At 43.2% G+C, this 17,558-nt stretch overlaps 1 protein-coding gene across 13 annotated transcripts in view; it reads left to right on the top strand.

Moving 5' to 3' along the window:
- TJP1 (tight junction protein 1) overlaps positions 1-17,558 on the top strand; it is a 156,850-nt gene that overhangs the window by 72,080 nt on the left and 67,212 nt on the right. For 3 of the 13 annotated variants that reach the window (XM_030281839.4, XM_030281836.4, XM_032750309.3), the window contains exon 1: positions 16,641-16,819. The exons of 8 other annotated variants lie outside the window; for them this stretch is intronic. In XM_030281839.4, the coding sequence (XP_030137699.4) occupies positions 16,787-16,819 (33 nt within the window). In that variant the 5' untranslated portion in view covers positions 16,641-16,786. Of the gene's footprint in view, positions 1-16,628; positions 16,820-17,558 lie in introns of those variants that run through there. 2 more of the 13 variants (XM_030281837.4, XM_012578090.5) reach the window with 2 other exon arrangements.

Genomic DNA, 17,558 nt, shown 5'->3' with positions numbered 1-17,558 from the left:
ATTGCCAAAAATATGTTTTTGTAACATTTTGTAAATGTACCTGCAACCTTAGATAACATTATTTTTTGTTGTTGTTCAAAACTATTTACAAAAAGAAACAGAAGGAAAGAAGTATAAAATCTATCAAAGTAAGTGCAGGCAGTTTACCTAGCAAGGCAAAGGAAGATAACAGAGATGGCAAAAGAAAAGCTGGATTTAAAATGCAGCAAAAATTATTGTCTTGAAAAATTAATTCCAGCCTATGAGTTTCCTAGCGTGGAGAAATGGATTGAAATGCTCGTCTTCAGATTCACGTGAAGAGAAGTTTAGAGGCATCACATTCAGTCAGGAAGTGATTCAGTAGGTTAAAGGCAGTCAGGAGTTTGAGACTGCTGATGCAGCACAAATGACAGAGCAACTCCTGTCAGGGGAGCAGGAAAAAGGTTGGAGAGAGCAAGGCTGAAAGTCAATTGAGCAGGGGAGGACACCCATGCTTAAAAGCCAAGTTGCAAAGTAAAGGGTGTCAATGAAATATTAACAAGATGTTTTCAATTCTGTTTGGACTTAGATAAGAAAATTCTGAATGTAGCAAAGAAATGTTTACCGTAATAAATAGCATTAATATAATATATCCAACGGTACTTCCAGATTTTATTTTTACTTCATAGCTGATCAAACAATAAATTAAGTGACTTGGGCAGTTACTGAGAAAGTCAGAAGCCCAGATATGTTACTGATCAAGAGCCACTCTGTACAGTTGTCTGAGTGTAAAGATGCTAGAACTTGCTCTTTCACACAGGGAGCAGTTCATTTCACAGCCAATATTTCTGTGCAATTACACCCCCAAAATACTGAACTGCTGTAATACCATTGCTGCATTACCTGAGTTCAAAGCATCACAAAACTATTTCTAGGCTTTGGAAACTGATGTCAAATGTTTATCAAGACAGCCTGCAATTTTTCTTTGCATTTTTTCTGCATTTCACAGCATATTATAAGTGGCATGTCAGTAAAAAATAGATTTGGTCTTGCCAGCAACAGAAAGCAAAGAAGGAAGCAGCGGTAGTTGGCTCCCAGCAATGTTGTCTAGGGAACAAGTCTGAACTGAGGCAGCTTTGGGGCTCTTTAGTTAAATTAGAGTTTTCCTTCAGTCCTCTGCATGATGAGGTTGTTCTTTTAAAGACACCATCATTTTGCAAACATCTAAAAAATTGAAATACAGTCTTTGGAAACAGGCATCTTGTACTGCCTAAGTTATAGTAGCTACCAGCTTACAAAACACAGAGAAAATACCTCTCAGTACATCACAAAAGAGAGGAGAAATTTTCCATAAAACACCAGAGGGGTACTGTCTCTGGCTGACAAGATTTATCTCTAAGGCACAAAAACCTCGAGGGATGTAACAAAGAGCCACAGATCTCGAACAAGGAACTGAAAACAGTTGCAGCCATTTCCATCACTCGGGTTTCAAGGTAGAGCTGCAGTGCTGCTGTGCATGTCCATGCTCTGCTGCCCACCATTTCACACTGCTGCAGGTTGGGCTGAGCTTTAGAGACTGCTTATGTCATTATTCCAGTTGTTTGAAGTTTTTTCCAGAAAACCCGTCTCATGCTTCTATTTTGTTGGGAGTTATCTGTCCCTTTTATTACTGAACTGGATTCAGTTTGATTTGTGGATTACGTTTACACAGGTGAAAGTAGACCAGAGCACATTCCAGTCCCCCCAAACAACTGTTACCCACCCTCCAGCTCCTCATTTTAGCATCACCTTTTCAGATCATTCTCCTGTATTCCCTACTCATTTGTGCAGTGACTTCTTTGTAGTCATTATCATGGCACCAAAAAGTCTTAACGGTGCTTCTTCCACATGGCTTACCACAACTGGGAAATGGTGCTGATTGTCCTGGATGAACGGGCTAAGAGGATGAACAGATAATCACGGAAATTATTATGTTTGGCATTGTACTTTTTTCCTGTCATTGGTGCTCAATCCAGCAATCCTTGGTGCTACAATCTCAAACGTGGTGTGCTGAAGAGATCAACAGATCTCTGAGCAAGAGGATGTGGACTTACCTGGAAAGGCTCCAAAGTGGATTGGCCACAGCAAAAGGAAGCAAAAGTGGTTTAATCATGAGATAATCGTGCCGTGGTGACTCACTGATCATGGGTAGATTGCTGGGCTTGCATATCCAGAATCCACCAGGAGCCTGAAGTGTGAACAGGCTTTGGCAGGAAGCTGAAGTGTGCAAGTGTTTGAGCAAACAGAGAGTCCTTTTTTCTGTAACTTATCAGAAGAGTTGTCTCCTTGGATGCCTGATCATGAGGATGGCAGTACGCTCACTGTTTTGCTCAGAGCTGTAAGCAACCTTCAGTAATGTGGATAGTCAGAGAATATGCCAGGCTTATGTAGTGGCCCTTAGGGAAAATTACTCACTGGAGCCATTTATACAAGCTTCTATTTGCAAGGCATGGGAAAAAGAGAAGATAATTTGGTCTAGCATTACAGATCATAAATCCATAAAAGAAAAATACTGAAAGTGATTATCTTTGTATATTGATAGTGCTTAAAGGAGATAAAATAGCAACAACTGAAAAATCTAAGTATAAATAAGGTAGAAGTAAAAACAACTGGATCTTAGCTGATCATTTCCCAGCTTCTTTCTTCTGGTTCCTGGCTTCAGCAATCTTTTTAATAAGTTTTGAATGTAAATTATTTTCTTTCACATTACCTTTTAAAAATATCAGGAACTTGTATATAGGTGCTTGCAGAGCTGACCTGCTTTTTACAACTCTTACAAAATCCCTTTGAGAAAGGAATAGGGAAAAAAAGGAAAAGCACAGTGTTTGCCAAATGGCAGTAATGCCTCCTGTCAGTAGAGAGAGGGGGAAAAGGTATAATAAAACTCACTGCTATTACTTAAGAAGCTTGGAAAACTGATCTGTAATCGAGTTGGAAAATACTTTAGGAAGCTATTTAGGGACACTGAGAATGTGCAGAACACAAAATTAGTATTCTGCTGTAAACTCAAGTTAATACCGAGGTGAAAACCTTGAGAAATTCTAATTTTCACTAGGAAAAAGCTAATTCAGAAGAGAGATTTTCATATGTAAGTCACCATCCATCCTTTGCAGGGCTTTAATCACTTAAAATGTTTACTGCAAGTTCTACAAACCAGTTTCTGGAAAGCCAAGAAGGCAATGGATCAGGCACAACAGAGCAATACCTAAAATTTGAAACATGCAAACAGAGTTAAAAAGTATTAAAGGAATTACGTAGAAGAATAGAAAAGTAGAAAGTACAAATAAGTATAAATAACTTGGGTGGGCTTTTTTCCTTCAATTTTTTGAAAGTTACAGGAGATTTGACAAAACCAACATTTAAATAATATGCAAATCAGAAGTACTGATTTTCCTGCAATATACTGAATCTTTCATAACAACAGGAACGATTGGGCACCTGAGTTTTCTACCAAGAGAGCAATCTCTTTATAAAAGTCCCAACCCTGTAAATGAAATCCTGAAAAACAGCAGAGAGAAGACAGAAAGAAACTGCCAGAAAGGATCATGGAATAATTCAGGTTAGAAGGGACCGAACAAGGGCTCCAACCTCTTCTCAAAGCAGGGACAGCTCTGAGGCCAGACCAGGTTGCTCAGGGCTGTAACCACTCTGCTCTTGAAAACCTCCCAGGGCAGAGATTACACAACTGTAATGCTAAAGGAGGAATAGGGGTGGTAATAATGAAGGAATTAAAATTCAGTTTGTCTTTTGCAGAGTAACATAGGTTTCAAAAAATACTCATATTTTGCCAGTACTTAATGAGCTGCAATAAGGTACCTTGCTGAGGTAACAAGCCCTTCAAGGCACTCAGTCAGGAAAGGCAAACTGCAATAAAAATATTAATGATTGGGCAAGTTGCATGAGTTTTTGAGGATAGCTTCCCATATTTGTCCTAATTTTGTATTTTTCAATTCATGTTTACAGCTATATTGTGCATTTATGTACCACCAGTTAATTTTTAAAGCACGTGAAAACTTCTTCCTTGTATTTATTTGGCCATATAGCCCCAACTGATGTTTTACTGATGTTCAGATAAGTGGTTAACCCAAGATCCTTGAGCATGCAGGTGGCAGCTGGGTGGAAAAACACAGGTTTTGTGCTATTTGTACCTCAGTGATCCCTCTCTGCAAGGGAGAGGTGACAGTAACAAGGTCATACAAGAGAATTCTCTGGGAACATTGAGTATTTTCTCAATGTTGCTTGAAGAAGGAGTGCTGAAAAATAGTATGCTTCGTGTTTTCTATTTTGCACTGTTTTTTCCTCAAGTATGTGATATAGCAAAGTTTAAGATCCTAGTAAATGATCCCAGTATTTAGTAAATACTAAAAAATAAAAATGAAAAACACTGGCTTTGAGGCCATTTACAAAGCTGGAGGAATGTGAGGCTAGTACAGTCCAGAATTTAACATCTGTATCCTGCTGCTGCTAAAATATGGGTGTAGTCATAATTGTTTGCCCTTTCGTTACACGGTGGAGGTTATTAAACTCCCTGACAATAGAAGCAGGTATGATTTAATAACAGCTGTTACCACAGACTGGACTGTGCTAGTTATGTTTGCATTGCATTTATATTTACAGAAACAAGTTTGTTCAGAAGAAAATTATCTGTCTGTGAATCTGTACTGACATCAAAATATGTCTGTTAAGTACTTCTTCCATACAGCAGAGAATGGAAATGGAAAGATAGCATCAGAAAATTAAATATTTGCTTAAAATATTGAAATAAATGTTAAAAATAGATAAACAAAATGATCAATTTCTGGAACATCCTATTATTGAAGGTGTTTTTATAATCAGCAGCAACTTCCCCGGAGAAGAAAAAGGGAGCGGACAGATTTCACAATAACTATCAGGTTGCTCATGAAGGTTACTACAATATTTGGCTTGCCCATTCCATGCTGTGCTATGTGGTCAGAAACAGATTTCAGTGTTTTCAAGAGCTGTTCAAGCATAATTAGAGACTCAAAATGAGTTGAAATCTCAGCTGGTGGCCTAGCAATTTGTTTTCATGCTGCAAGTCATTTAAGATTTATAGAAGCATAACTTTTTGATGGAGTAAGGGGATATCCTCAGTCCAAGTACCCCGTAATATCTCTATTTTTGTGCAGGATACAAAGCAGTGTCCAGCTGAGTGGTGCCTTCTGCCCCTTGCTGTGGCAGAACCTTGGTAGCTGCGGTGCTGCTGTCTCTCAGAGGCAAACGCTGCAATATAATTGTAATAATGTTACGTAAGGGTGCGTTTGTTTCATTTGCAATACGCTGCAGCAACAGGGTCATTTCTAAAAGCACTGGCGATGCAGGGAGCGGGGCTGGGGCTGGGGCCGGAGCGGGGCTGGGGCCGGAGCGGGGCTGGGGCTGGGGCTGGGGTTGGGCTGGGGCTGGGGCCGGGGCCGGGGCTGGGGCTGGGGCTGGGGTTGGGCTGGGGCTGGGGCTGGGGCCGGGGCCGGGGCTGGGGCTGGGGCCGGGGCCGGGGCTGGGGCCGGGGCTGGGGCCGGGGCCGGGGCTGGGGCCGGGGCCGGAGCGGGGCTGGGGCCGGGGCCGGGGCTGGGGCTGGGGCTGGGGCTGGGGCCGGAGCGGGGCCGGGGCCGGGGCCGGGGCCGGGGCCGGGGCGCTGCCCCGGAGCTCCGCAGGCGCTGCCCGGGCTCAGCGGCCTCGCAGTCCTCGGGCACGGGGTGAAAGTTGCCTTCTCCTCAGCCAGCGCAGACTGGGGAACCCCAGAACTGTCTCCAGGTGCCTCCCCCGACAGTGAGGGGACTGTTTGTCCGAGTGAGTGCACGCTCTGAGCGAGCAACAAACCACTGCCAAACAACTGGAGACCAGAGACTTCTTCAAGTGGCTCTGTTTCCTTACACTCAAAGAGCCTTGTAATAAAGGACTGCATACCTTGGCTGAATTAATTTCAGTTTCAAATACAAGCGCCGTCTTTTTAAAAGCAGGGAGCATGCTGGTGCTTTAGAGTGCTATTTTTCATCCTGTCTAGAGAATAATAGAATCCCGGCGGAGCAGGATGTCCCCAGATGTACTGCTATGTACTGCTCCCCAAGACTCTTCCTTGCTCTGACCCTGACTGCCACACAATAGTCTATCGGTGGGGCACTGGCCATCCTCACTGCTGACACATGACACTCTTTTTGGAAGGAGAGTTGGAGGAGGGTCATGTAAGGACTATATTTGCCTTTTCAGGGCAGGCAGGAAGATGGAAAATAGTAATTTTAATTTAAAAAGCAATATGAAGTTTATCTGCATATATAACACATACATTTGAGAGACCTCAATCAACTCATCCTTGAGACCAGTGAAGTTATTTTTGCAGTGGCATGGAAAAGGCTCTGATGTAGATAGCCTTCAGTTACACAATCGACTCTGTTCGCTTAGAAACAAAATACTAATTTTAAAATGTAATATGATACCTAATGAAAATTTAATTTAAATTCAAATAGCAGTGTTCCTGTGCTCACCATCCAGCTTGAGTCATGACATTAAGTCATGTTTTGATAAGATCTCATTACTTGTGTTGTAGTAGTATAAAGTACCAAGACATTGACATGTTCTGAAGGCTCATTCACCTTATTGCTCTCCTGGCTCTCAGGTTGTACAGGTTGTACAAGATGGGGCTTGTGCTGCTGCAGGGAAGCATCACTGGTCACACCCTTGTCTCTGGGCCTTTTGTGACCGTGCATGGGTAAAGCTGACCCTGCATATATATGAGCAAAGGTTTTGCCAAGCTCACATTTTATCTGTTGGATTTAATATAATGAGGGCAACAGCTACAGTAATATCTTGAGGATTTGCAGATATAATAAACATTGTGCATGATTTGCAATCCTTCTCGAATACGCTTATGTAGGTAGAGATTGTTTCACTGATTTTCCCAAATGTTCTAAGCATTCAGTGGTTACCTCTCTGATTTATTTCTGTGCCAAGAATAATGAGTGTGTTAACTGCTCATGATGCAGCTCTTCTGGGGAACAGAGAGAGGAGGTTTCATGTGAGTTATGGCAATACTATAGTGTTCATGGGGGAAAGATGCCTCCACCTTCTTTCCTCTTCATGTAAATCTCTGTCAACCCCTGCTACCGCTTCCAGATTACAGGGCTTTTAAAGAGAAATAATTAATTATCTTCATTATCAATTTGTCAGGGCTATTAAGGCCTATTAGAGCAGCCCAGGCAGTGATACAGTTAGAGAAAGAAAAACGAGTAGGCTGGAAAAAATTAGTCCATACTGTAAGACAAGTGTACAAAGAAGGTGTTTCTTCTAGTAAAGTAGTTTTGCATGCTTTCTGGGGTGACCTAGGGGTTAGGCTTGTTCTTTCTTTCTTTTTTTTTTTCCTGATCTTGACATATTATATTCAGAAACCAAAGAGATGCCCATTTGTGAAAATAGCATATGAGTACCCTGAGAGAAATATTTAGAAGTAGTATGCAATCTACTTGTCCAGCAGTGCATGTCTGAAAGGCAGCAGTGCATGTATTTGATGTTAAATGTCAGTATGACACATAGCCAGCAAAGAGTCATAGGGTTGATTTCAAACTCTGTATTTATAATTGGGTCATAGGGAGAAAAAAAAAAAAAAACGAGTCTGTTTTGAAGGCTGCTGCTTCTAAAAGCTCTTGAAAAATATGGGAAAATGAATAAAGTTTCTGTGGAAGACCTTCTTTAAAATACTTCTTACATTTATCATAAGAAATTGTATAAATCACTTCAGCATCTTGTTGTCAATTATCATATTTACTCATCTTACAACAGAAGTCAGAGTATTATGTGACTCATGGAAGTTTGCACAATTAGCAAAAATTGGTTTCTCCAGCTTTGAAAAGGCTTTCAGAAATATTTTCTAGTTAGGGAGCAAGTTTTAGAGTGAGAAGCTGCATCTTCGATTAGACTAAAACATAACATAGGAAATACTTGACAAGCTTTCACACAGGGGGATCAGGGGACTGCAAACAGCCACACTGGCTGGGCTTCACTGGGAAACCTGCTTTGGTGCTTGTCCTTGCTTTACCTGCTTGGAGAACAAGAAGAATTTCAGTCCCTAGGCTCTTGCTTTAGCACTTTTCACAAGTATTATAATCTCACACATTTAACAAGGGATGTGACAGTTACAGTTTTTCAGCTGGCACATAGAGCTGAACTGACAGATGTGTAAAGAAAAGATTTAGCTAATGATATTGATATTATGTGGATTCTGTGAGGCCTAAACACTTGAATGAGAAACAGCCATCCAACTGTGGTAAATATAGCATTTGCCCTGTTAGCTTTGAGCTTTGCACTGTAAATATTTTTGCTTTGAATCCTTCTGTACTGACTGTATAGGTTTAGCTAGATTAAAGCATTGTTCAGGTTAGAGCCTCTGGGCTTCACTATAATATAGGTTGTGGAATGTGTGGTCCTATACTAAAGGGATGGTTTCTCTGGTACTGAGGCAGTCAGGAGAATTTCTGACTGTGTATTTCTTAGATTTAAAGTTGGAATTTGAGTAAAGATACACCTGTAGTAATATATATTATCTTACCAAATACTAATGCTTCCTGGATAATGTACAACCAGTTTTATCAGAACAGAGCTGAGTCCTGACAGTCCTGGAGACAGATGCCAGCTGTGAGTTTCTCTGAGGAACTCCTGTTTTGGCAAATGTAAATCAGTTTACAGATCTGTTTGCAGTATAGGTGCCTGAGAACTGAACTGAATCTAATCCACTGAGAGAAATGAGTGAAATTTGGACTCTGTATCAGTATAGTGTGATAACTCATAAAAAGATCTCATTTAGTACTTCACATATTTTTGAACCTCTTGTTTACTGTGTTAACCATATCCAGCATTACTCTGTGGTCAAAGCTTGATTTTGTAAATTCTGAACTAAAATAATATCTAGGGTTTTTTTTTTCTGAAAAATCTCTTACTGAAAATGCATTACAGTTTGCAGTTAATGGGACCAAGTGTAAAATGCCTGCATGCTTTTTGAAGGTTCTGAATGATTCAGTGACAACTGGTTTCACTGTGCCTTTATATAGCCAATACTGTATGAATTTCCAAACTAAAAACATGAGATCTAAGAATTTCTTGCACATGCATGATGGCATACCATCCAGGAGTATTGGAAAAATGTCATGCAGCTATCCAGGGAGTGAAGCAAAGCCTCCTGTCCCACATGAGGTACAGGTGCCCTACCTCTCTAAGGCAGAAGATGGCTTTTGCCCACAGGTTCAGAAATCTGCAGGTGAGGTCATCTCTGTGCTTGAAGTGCAGGTAAATGCTGTGTGAGTGTAGATACATGGTCATGCTACCTTTGCCAGTAAATTCAGCTTAAAAATCACCATCTTTGACTACTTATTCCTGCCTCTGTGCTCCAAGGATAATTTTTAAACCAGTGATATGGGGATATCACTTGAGATATCCCCATACAGAGTTAGCAATACCGCTGTGGAGGGGGTGACAGGGTGACAGAGCAGGAATGAGTGGCCAAGTCACACGAGCAGAATGTGGGGCTTTCATCATGTTAACGTTGCCCACTGATTTCATGGGCTGGGACACACTGAAGCCTAAAAGCCAGCCCGTGACGTGCTTTCCTTTCCTGACAACAACAGGTCAGGAAATAATGCAATATCCTTCCACACTAAGCACTTTCTGTTCTAGCAGCGTCTCCTGTAAATTGCCATGTTGAAACTGTTACATACACTGAAAACTTTTAAACTTATTTTAAAAACTTGTAGCAACATTTATTTATATAATTAAAATTACTAATATTAACCAAACTGTAACAGTTAAAGATGAAATAGGGCATGCGGTAAAACGTTGTCCCTGGGAGCTAAATTTTTCTATTGATTTCTATTGACACAGCTAAAATATAGTATCACAGATTATATATATATATAATATGCCAGATAACCAGATATCTACTTGCTACAGACTAAAAGTACTGAAAACTGCTTTTTTCTGAACTGAAAACTACTCTTAACTTTTAAATTGAAAGTATGTGGTGCTCAATGAACGTGTCTTATTTAAGATCCCTTGAGGGGGTAGTCTGAATTATTGAAATAAGGAGTTAAATCTCATAAAAATATGTTCTGCTGTAGTGTTTTAAATCAAAATACTATTTTATGCACTCAAGTCTCAGGCTTATATATTTTAGAATTATAATGACTTTGAAAGGGAGCCCCAAGAAACCATCTCAGACCAGTGGTGACACCCCTGTTAAGAAACCTTCAGGGGGAACAAACAAGGTAACTTGAGTTTCTTCCAGTGACACAAAGAGCAATCTTTTTTAAGTGCTTTTTTTTAAAACTGTTTTTAATATTTGGAGGTAGAAATAAAAGCAAATACCAAGATGGAAAGGGTTCATAACCCTATGGGCCTGACCATCAGGAGCTTACTCACCTTACTTACCTCCTCTAAACCTTACTGAAGTTGCTCTTGTAAAGCAGGTGGTACTGGGACAGAGCTACCAACTAAGGTAAAGATTACACTGGAATTAACTGGGTGTAATCTACTGTTCCTACTTTTAAGCATATTGTTAGATCCTTGATGGATTTGTGCATGTGAATTTTAAAAGAATAGATGCAGTCTTGTACCAGTTGTAATAAGAAAGGCAAGAGGATAAAAATAAATTTGAGATTCTGAAAGACGAAAGCTGAGTGGCAATAAAAATAGATTATAGGTTATAAAGTTCAATAATCTTAAGTTTCTACATTTTTTGCAATTATGCAATAAAATCTTTTTTGGTGTGAAGAATTAAGAAGCAGCTGAGCTCACCCTTTTGCATCATTATCTATAAACACTTCTACCAGTGTAACAATTTTCTGTATATATTTTTGTATTGAATGTAACAATTTTCAGTACATATTTTCATTTTCTGTATGTATGCCCTTCTCATTAACAAAAATGAGTCATGACAATTTCCTGTAGTACTCACTGCAACTCTGATAATTGTGCTCAAGAATCTGTAGAAGTGATCTCACCTTTCAAAACTATCTGGCTTAGAAAACCACGCCTCTTCAACCTCCTGTCCTCCCCATCTTCCATCCTTCTTATAGTGGTGATTCTATTTGTGTTTCAGAGAACAGTTTTGTCACTTGTATCTTGTGCAAGGGTTCCTGGAAAATTTTTGGGTTTGAATACAGAGTTGTTTGCCAGAAAGGTAATTAAATTAATCAATTTTGTTAAGCTGGCCCTGGACTGCCTTTACAAATCACTCTGCGTTTGTAAGTAACGAAGCCATGTGCCTTCAGTCTTCACTTTTACTTTCTAAAGTTGCCTGTGCAGTTAATCTTTGATGCATGTTGCTCATTGTCTGGGCAAGGACTTTTTAGGATGAACTGCTAGTCATGCTTTCTAAAAGCTAAATATAAATAAGAATTGTAGATCCGTGGAGCTTGTGTGGTGCTGTCTGCAGCATGACTGTTTTGGGGGCTGGAATCACATCAGCACTGAATTTGTGCCTGAAGTCTCACAGCTGTCTTTGATTATGTTAACAGTCCCCTCTCTACCAAAAAAAACTGGAGAAAGTAGAACAGTTCCGAATATCTGACATTTTGACATCCAGTGGCTACTTAACAGTGAAGCATTTTGTAAAATCAGCCTTGATCAGCTGCAGTGCATTGAAGTTTACAGAACCGTTCATAAAACATCTGAGATGGGAAGTAGAATAGTTACATAACATTTCTGTAATGAATTTCTGTAATAAATTAGCTCTGATGCCATGAAGCACAACTAAAACTCACAGATAATATTTTCTTCAACAGTAGTCTCAGATTTTATCACTACACAGTTATACAGATGACAAAGTCTCTCCAAGACCTGGTTCAAACCATGGAGATGAGTTTATTTTTATAAGGATATCCCAAAATGATAACCAAAGAGACTAGATTCAGCTCTACAGTGATCCATTCTTTAAGTAGTTTAAGGCTGAAAATAATGTTGCATTGCCTCTGCAAGCTACTTTTATTTCTATTTGTACATTTCCCATTTGCTTACAAGTTGAAGTGATATTCAGGCTGAAGAGAAAAAATGCCCTTGCACTGTGTTAAACCTAGTACTATTTTTAAGGTGTTAAAAAGGAAATAACAATGAGTTTAAACAGCAGGAGTTAAGACAGGCCACCTGTATGAACATGTTTGGTTTATTCCCATTCTGAGCAGATCCAGCCTCTGGAGTGTACTTCAGGTATGTGCTTTAACCTCTTAATGAGAGGTGAAGTACAAATTTTGGGATTTTGTCTTTGTCTAACAGTTCCAGCATGTGAGAGGCAGTGAATTACTGGAAGACTCTATTCCCTATGTATTGAGCAACTGTCTGCAGTGTTTTCAGAAGAGGCACTGCAGTGATATACAGCCCTTCAAAGAGTCAGTAGGTACAGGAACAAAACTGTGTGGAAGTGGGAGGAAGATAAGAATCATTACTAGGCATCATCACTACTTTAATTTTTTCCTTAGGGACTTGATTCATCAAGACACTGAAGTTCTGTGTAATTTTAAGGACGTGGATTTCTCACAGCTTTCTGTACACCACTTTTTTACATCTTGAGGTAGAAACAGATACTTTCTTCTCTTGTGGTTTATATGGTGAACTCTAATTTTCTCTTCCCCTTTTTTTTTTTTTTTTTGTTCTTGAAATGCTGAAATCATGTATCAACTACAAGTACAGAATGTACAGTATCAATTAACTGCATGACATAATTGATAATATATTGGCCTATTTGATAATATATTGGCAAGACTACCTCACAGGGCAGAGAAACTGTCTGCTATCTCTGAAAGATCTTACATGAATTGTTCTCTTTCTGAGCCACACACACCACAAAAACCACAGGAAGTTGTCTCTGTAGTGGCTGCGGTTCTGCAGTTTCCTTCATCCCCATCTTTAAGTGGTCAAAACATTTCTGAAAAAGTTAAGTCAACACCAAGTAGAGAATAGACTTCCTGTTCTTGCAGTGTAACAGATACCCATGCTCTCAGAAAGGATTCACACATCTGACTGTCCTTCTGCGTCCTTTGAATCAATGTGGGGTTATGGTTTGAACTTATTAAATAATAGTTTTATTTTTAGGTTTCCTACCAAGAAAATATAATAGTACTTTTTATAGACATCTCCCAGTAGCAGTTATTTAAAGGATGAGCAAAGCATTTGTTTTTCTTCAACCCTTGACTTCTAAGACAATTTTCTGTCTAAAGATAGGGGTTAAAGATGATTCTGTTTTCAGGATTTACATGGGTAGAATCAGAAATATGCTTTAAAATTGCGATTCCTTAGGTAACAGATGGGACTTGCTATATAACTGTATCTGACTGAATGTATTGTATATATAAGGCATATATATACCTAAACACTAACACATACATCTCTCTTGCTATATAACAATACATGTATATAAATATATAGACATCTGCTGTTTCATTACAGATTTTTAAAGGGAACACATGAATACACTGGAATCCTAACAGTCTTAACAATATATAACTTGCTCTTTCAGACATGAGTTTTATAATATTTATTTTAAAATTTTAAAATCCACTCAAGGTTAAATAGGACTATAAAATTCAACGTTATTTGCACTCTAGATAATAATTCTATGTTGACTTGTCCAACATTTGATTTGGCATTTTCAGTACTGTTGATGGTAGATTTGCTTGTGAGCAATTTGTTAATGAAGAGATGCAAAAATCCTCCTGAAGGAAGAATTTCAAAGGACAGCAGCATGATTCTGCTATTGCGTTTTATACAGACAAGCAAAACCATTCATTAAAAAGAATTTGTTTCTACTGAAAAATATATGCATTTTACCAATGCTAATAGAATAAAATGATGTTTCTGGCTCCTCTAATTTGCATCAAGAGTAGAGATGAAGATTTAAATAACTGTTTGATGGAAAGAGGAGGAAGATGGTAGAGGGAGGGAAGGAACAAATAATGGAAGGAAGGAGGAAGGGAGGGAGGGAGGGAGGAAGGAAGGAATCTCCTTAGTCTCTGTGGGCCAAAAGAGTTATGCATATCCAGCTGTTTTGAACCCCTAGCAGAAGTCTTTCCTTATTAAATGGTCTCCCTCCTTGTTAAATTCAGTGTATACATTGATAACATTTTTCATGCAATGGATGATTCAAAAATGGCACCTCTACCTTTGCTTTCTTTGCTTAGTATTTTTCTTTCATCTTTTTATTTGTTCCCCATCTTTCTCCCAACAGTTTAATAACTGGTTTTCTTTCCCATGGCCCTTCTCCCTCATTGTAGGGAATCCATCTCCACCTCTGTTTGAATCCTCTTTCATTCCCTTGCCTCATCTTGGTTGATCATCTTCACTGTTTGTACACAGCCTGTAGGTCTTGTCTACCCTCCCCAGAACTGTTCAAGGAGAAAAAGATGAAAGGGAGGGTTTATTTTACCCTACAGTTTATCAGGTCATCCTCCCCTGAGCTTCTTTTCAGTCGTCTCCACACCTTGAAATCTTCCCCCTCCTTCCTGTTGTGATCTCAGCCTTTTCCTTCCTGCCTCCTCTGGTGAATACTCTGACAGTGAAGCATGTGGGCATAAAACCCGTCACATTCCGCCTTCTGCGTGTAGATAGAGGTAAAAAAAATAATCTGCGGCTTAGTTACATCTAGCAAATAACAAATAAAACATGTGCTGTAGTGTTTTCATGGAAGGCGCCAGCGGAGGGGCTGTGGCCGGAGGCCTCCCGTGGGGCCGGGCCCTCGGGCACAGCGCCGGGGCTCCGGGGAAAGGAGGGGGGAGGCCGGGCCTTGGGCACTCCGGGGCCGGGCAGGTGTCGGAAAGCCGGGACGGTGCTGCCAGAGCTCCCGGTGTGTCAGGCTGTCCCGGTGTGTGCTCCAGGGGTCCCGGTGGCCTTTCCCTGCCCTGCGGTGCTCCCCGCGCCATCGCGGAGCAGTTGGCCCTTCCCCCGATTTCGGACTGCTGCCTTGGGAATTTGATTCAGCTATTTCCTGGAATATGAATTTGTTTATTTGCGAAAGAGAACAAACGTAAAACTCATGCAGTAGCTTTGGGTAGGGCGTTTCTTGGTGGAAGTGATTTGGATCGTTGAATTATTGCCTCTTAAGAATTTCAGTACTTCTGGAGATTGCATGGAGCACAAAAGCAGCTGGTGACACATAAATTGTACAACTGCAAGAAAATCGCGGCCCTGATAGCTTGGCGCTTACTGCCATGTATATCTCATGAAATGTTTGCAAAGTGAGTGCAAAGTACTCCCGTTGTGGTTTGGGATTTTTCTCACCTACTTTTCTTTCACGGGAACTGTATGTACCTGATTAGTCATGCCACTTGGGCTCTTATCTAATTCTAAAGAGTAAATTAATCAACGTCATAAACTATGCGCTGTAGTGATATGGGTAATAAACAATGTGCCATCTTTTGACTGGGGTTTGAAGCACTTTAATGGGTGATGCTTCTGGAAGTCCTTTGGTTAACTTATGACTTGGCTCTATGAAATTTGGGAGTGTGCTCAGCTTTCTGTGGCATAAGCTATCTCAAAAGTCGGAACTTCAGCTGCATTTTCAGACAGTCTCATCGAGCATGGGTTGGGCATCCAACGCCCAAAAGTAAAATAACATATTTAAAAGCCTTTCCTTTTAAATGGAAAAAAAACCACCTTGCAGTATTTCTCTTAGTGCTTAAGTAAATACTTACTTTGTAAAAGACACTAAAACCGCTTTGTGTAAAATACTGGGAAAAGTTTATTTTTCAAAGCCACACGCAGCAGTTCATGGTGCTATAGGAAATGCTAAGGCTATGCAGTCACCACCTTAAAGCAAAGCAAATCTCCCAAGTTGTTTTCTTTTTGTGTCTTTATTACTTTTATCTCAAGAACAAAATGTACAATAAAGGAACTCGAAAACTAATGTCCCGCCCCTTCAAACAATGGGCAAACGCAAAAGCAGGTTTGAGCCCGCGCTGATCGACATCCCAGTTCTGCGGCCGGCTCCAGGGGGGCGAGAATTCCTTCGCCGGAAGCGCTGCGGGACCGCGCGGCGCGGAGAGCGCGGCCCCGGGCCCCGCTGAGCGCCCGCGGCCGGCGCATCCCGCAGCGCTCGGGGCGGGCCCGCGGCCGGTCCCGGCCTGCTCCGCTGCCCGCGTTCAAACGCCCCCCGCGCTCCCATAGGCTGCGCCGGCCCGGCCGCGCTCGGCCCCCGCCGCCCCGACCATGGCGCGGGGGGAGCCCGCGGCCAGCGAGCCCTGCGGGCGGCCCCTCACCGCACCGCGCCCGGCAGAGCCCGCGGGGCCGGGACCGGCCGCGCCGCCGCCGCCGTTCCTTCGCCGTTCGGGGGTCCGGGTCCTGCGGCAAAGAGGGGGCAGGCGGCGGCGGGGCGGGCAGCCCCCCCGCGGCGGGATGGGCCGTGCCGGCAGTCGGACATGTCGGTGGCTGCGCGGGGGGAGAGGCACGAGGCGGGCGGGCGGCGCGGCCGCTGAGCGGGCGGGCCCGGGGGCAGCGCGGCCGCTCCCGCGCTCCGTGCCCCGGCGGCGGGACCGGCCCCGGCGCGCCGGGCGCCGCGGGAGAGAGACCGCACTTTTATCAAACTTGAGCCTCCGCTCCCCTTCCTCTTTCTTCCTCTCTCCCTCCTCCCCTGTCCCCGCCCCTTCCCTGCCGTCCTCCTCTTCCTCCTCCCCCCCGCGCCCTGGGATGTTTATTCGGGCGGCTGCGTGAGGCGCGGGCGGCGGCGGCGCCGAGTTTCTCTCCCCCGGCCTGAAGAGTTGCAGGCGCGCACACGCTCGCCCGGCTCCGGGGGAGAGAAGGAAACAAAATGTCTGCCAGGGCCGCGGCGGCTTCCACGAAGGTAAGACTCGGCCCCGGGGCGGCCGCGTTCCCTGCCCGCTCCGATCCTGCGGTACCCCCGGTGCGGTTTTCCCATTGCCCCGCCGAGCCCGCAGCGCGGTGGCCGCGGCTTTACCGCCGCCCGAGGGCACGGGCTAGCGCGGACCGAGGAGGTGGGCGAGGCGGGCCGGAGGCTCCCGGCCGCCTTCCCCAGAGCTTCCCTCCCGCCTGCCGGGCGGGGCGCGCAGGTGGTCCGCACCCCCCTGCCCGGGCCGCTGCCCCGCCGGCCGCCCCGCTCCCCGCCCGGCCGCCCACCTGTTGGGCGTGCGGGCCCCGGCCCCGGGATGGCTGCGGCAGCGGGCCCTGCCCCCGGGAGAAGCCCCCGCGCTCCCGCCGGTGCGCTGGCCGTGCCCTTTTGTTCCAGGCTGGAGCCGGGTAGCAATTAGGAAAGGTTCAACCGGGAGAGTCCAGTACTGCAGGATTTTTTTCTGTGGCCGCTGAATCAGTCGGGGTTGATTGTTGCTGACATACGGTAAACAGCTTTGGGGCGGCAATAATCCGTCAGAAACTTGTGCCGGTCCTCCACCTGATCCGTAGGTGTTGCCGGTGCAGGTGCACGTTGCGGGGTGTGTACTCTGACCTCCCCCGGCGCTGCGCGGCGGTGAGTAATGCCGAGCGGCCCCGGGGTGAGAGGTGGAGTTAGGAACGCTCAACAGGTTATTTCTCCTTCGTGTAAAATTAAAGGTTTGCTTTGAAACTAG

The sequence above is a fragment of the Taeniopygia guttata genome, chromosome 10 (assembly GCF_048771995.1).
Source record: "Taeniopygia guttata chromosome 10, bTaeGut7.mat, whole genome shotgun sequence".
NCBI classification, from domain to species: Eukaryota; Metazoa; Chordata; class Aves; order Passeriformes; family Estrildidae; genus Taeniopygia; species Taeniopygia guttata.
The sequence above is the reverse complement of the archived record's forward strand: the minus strand, read 5'-3'. Positions and strand labels throughout refer to the sequence as shown.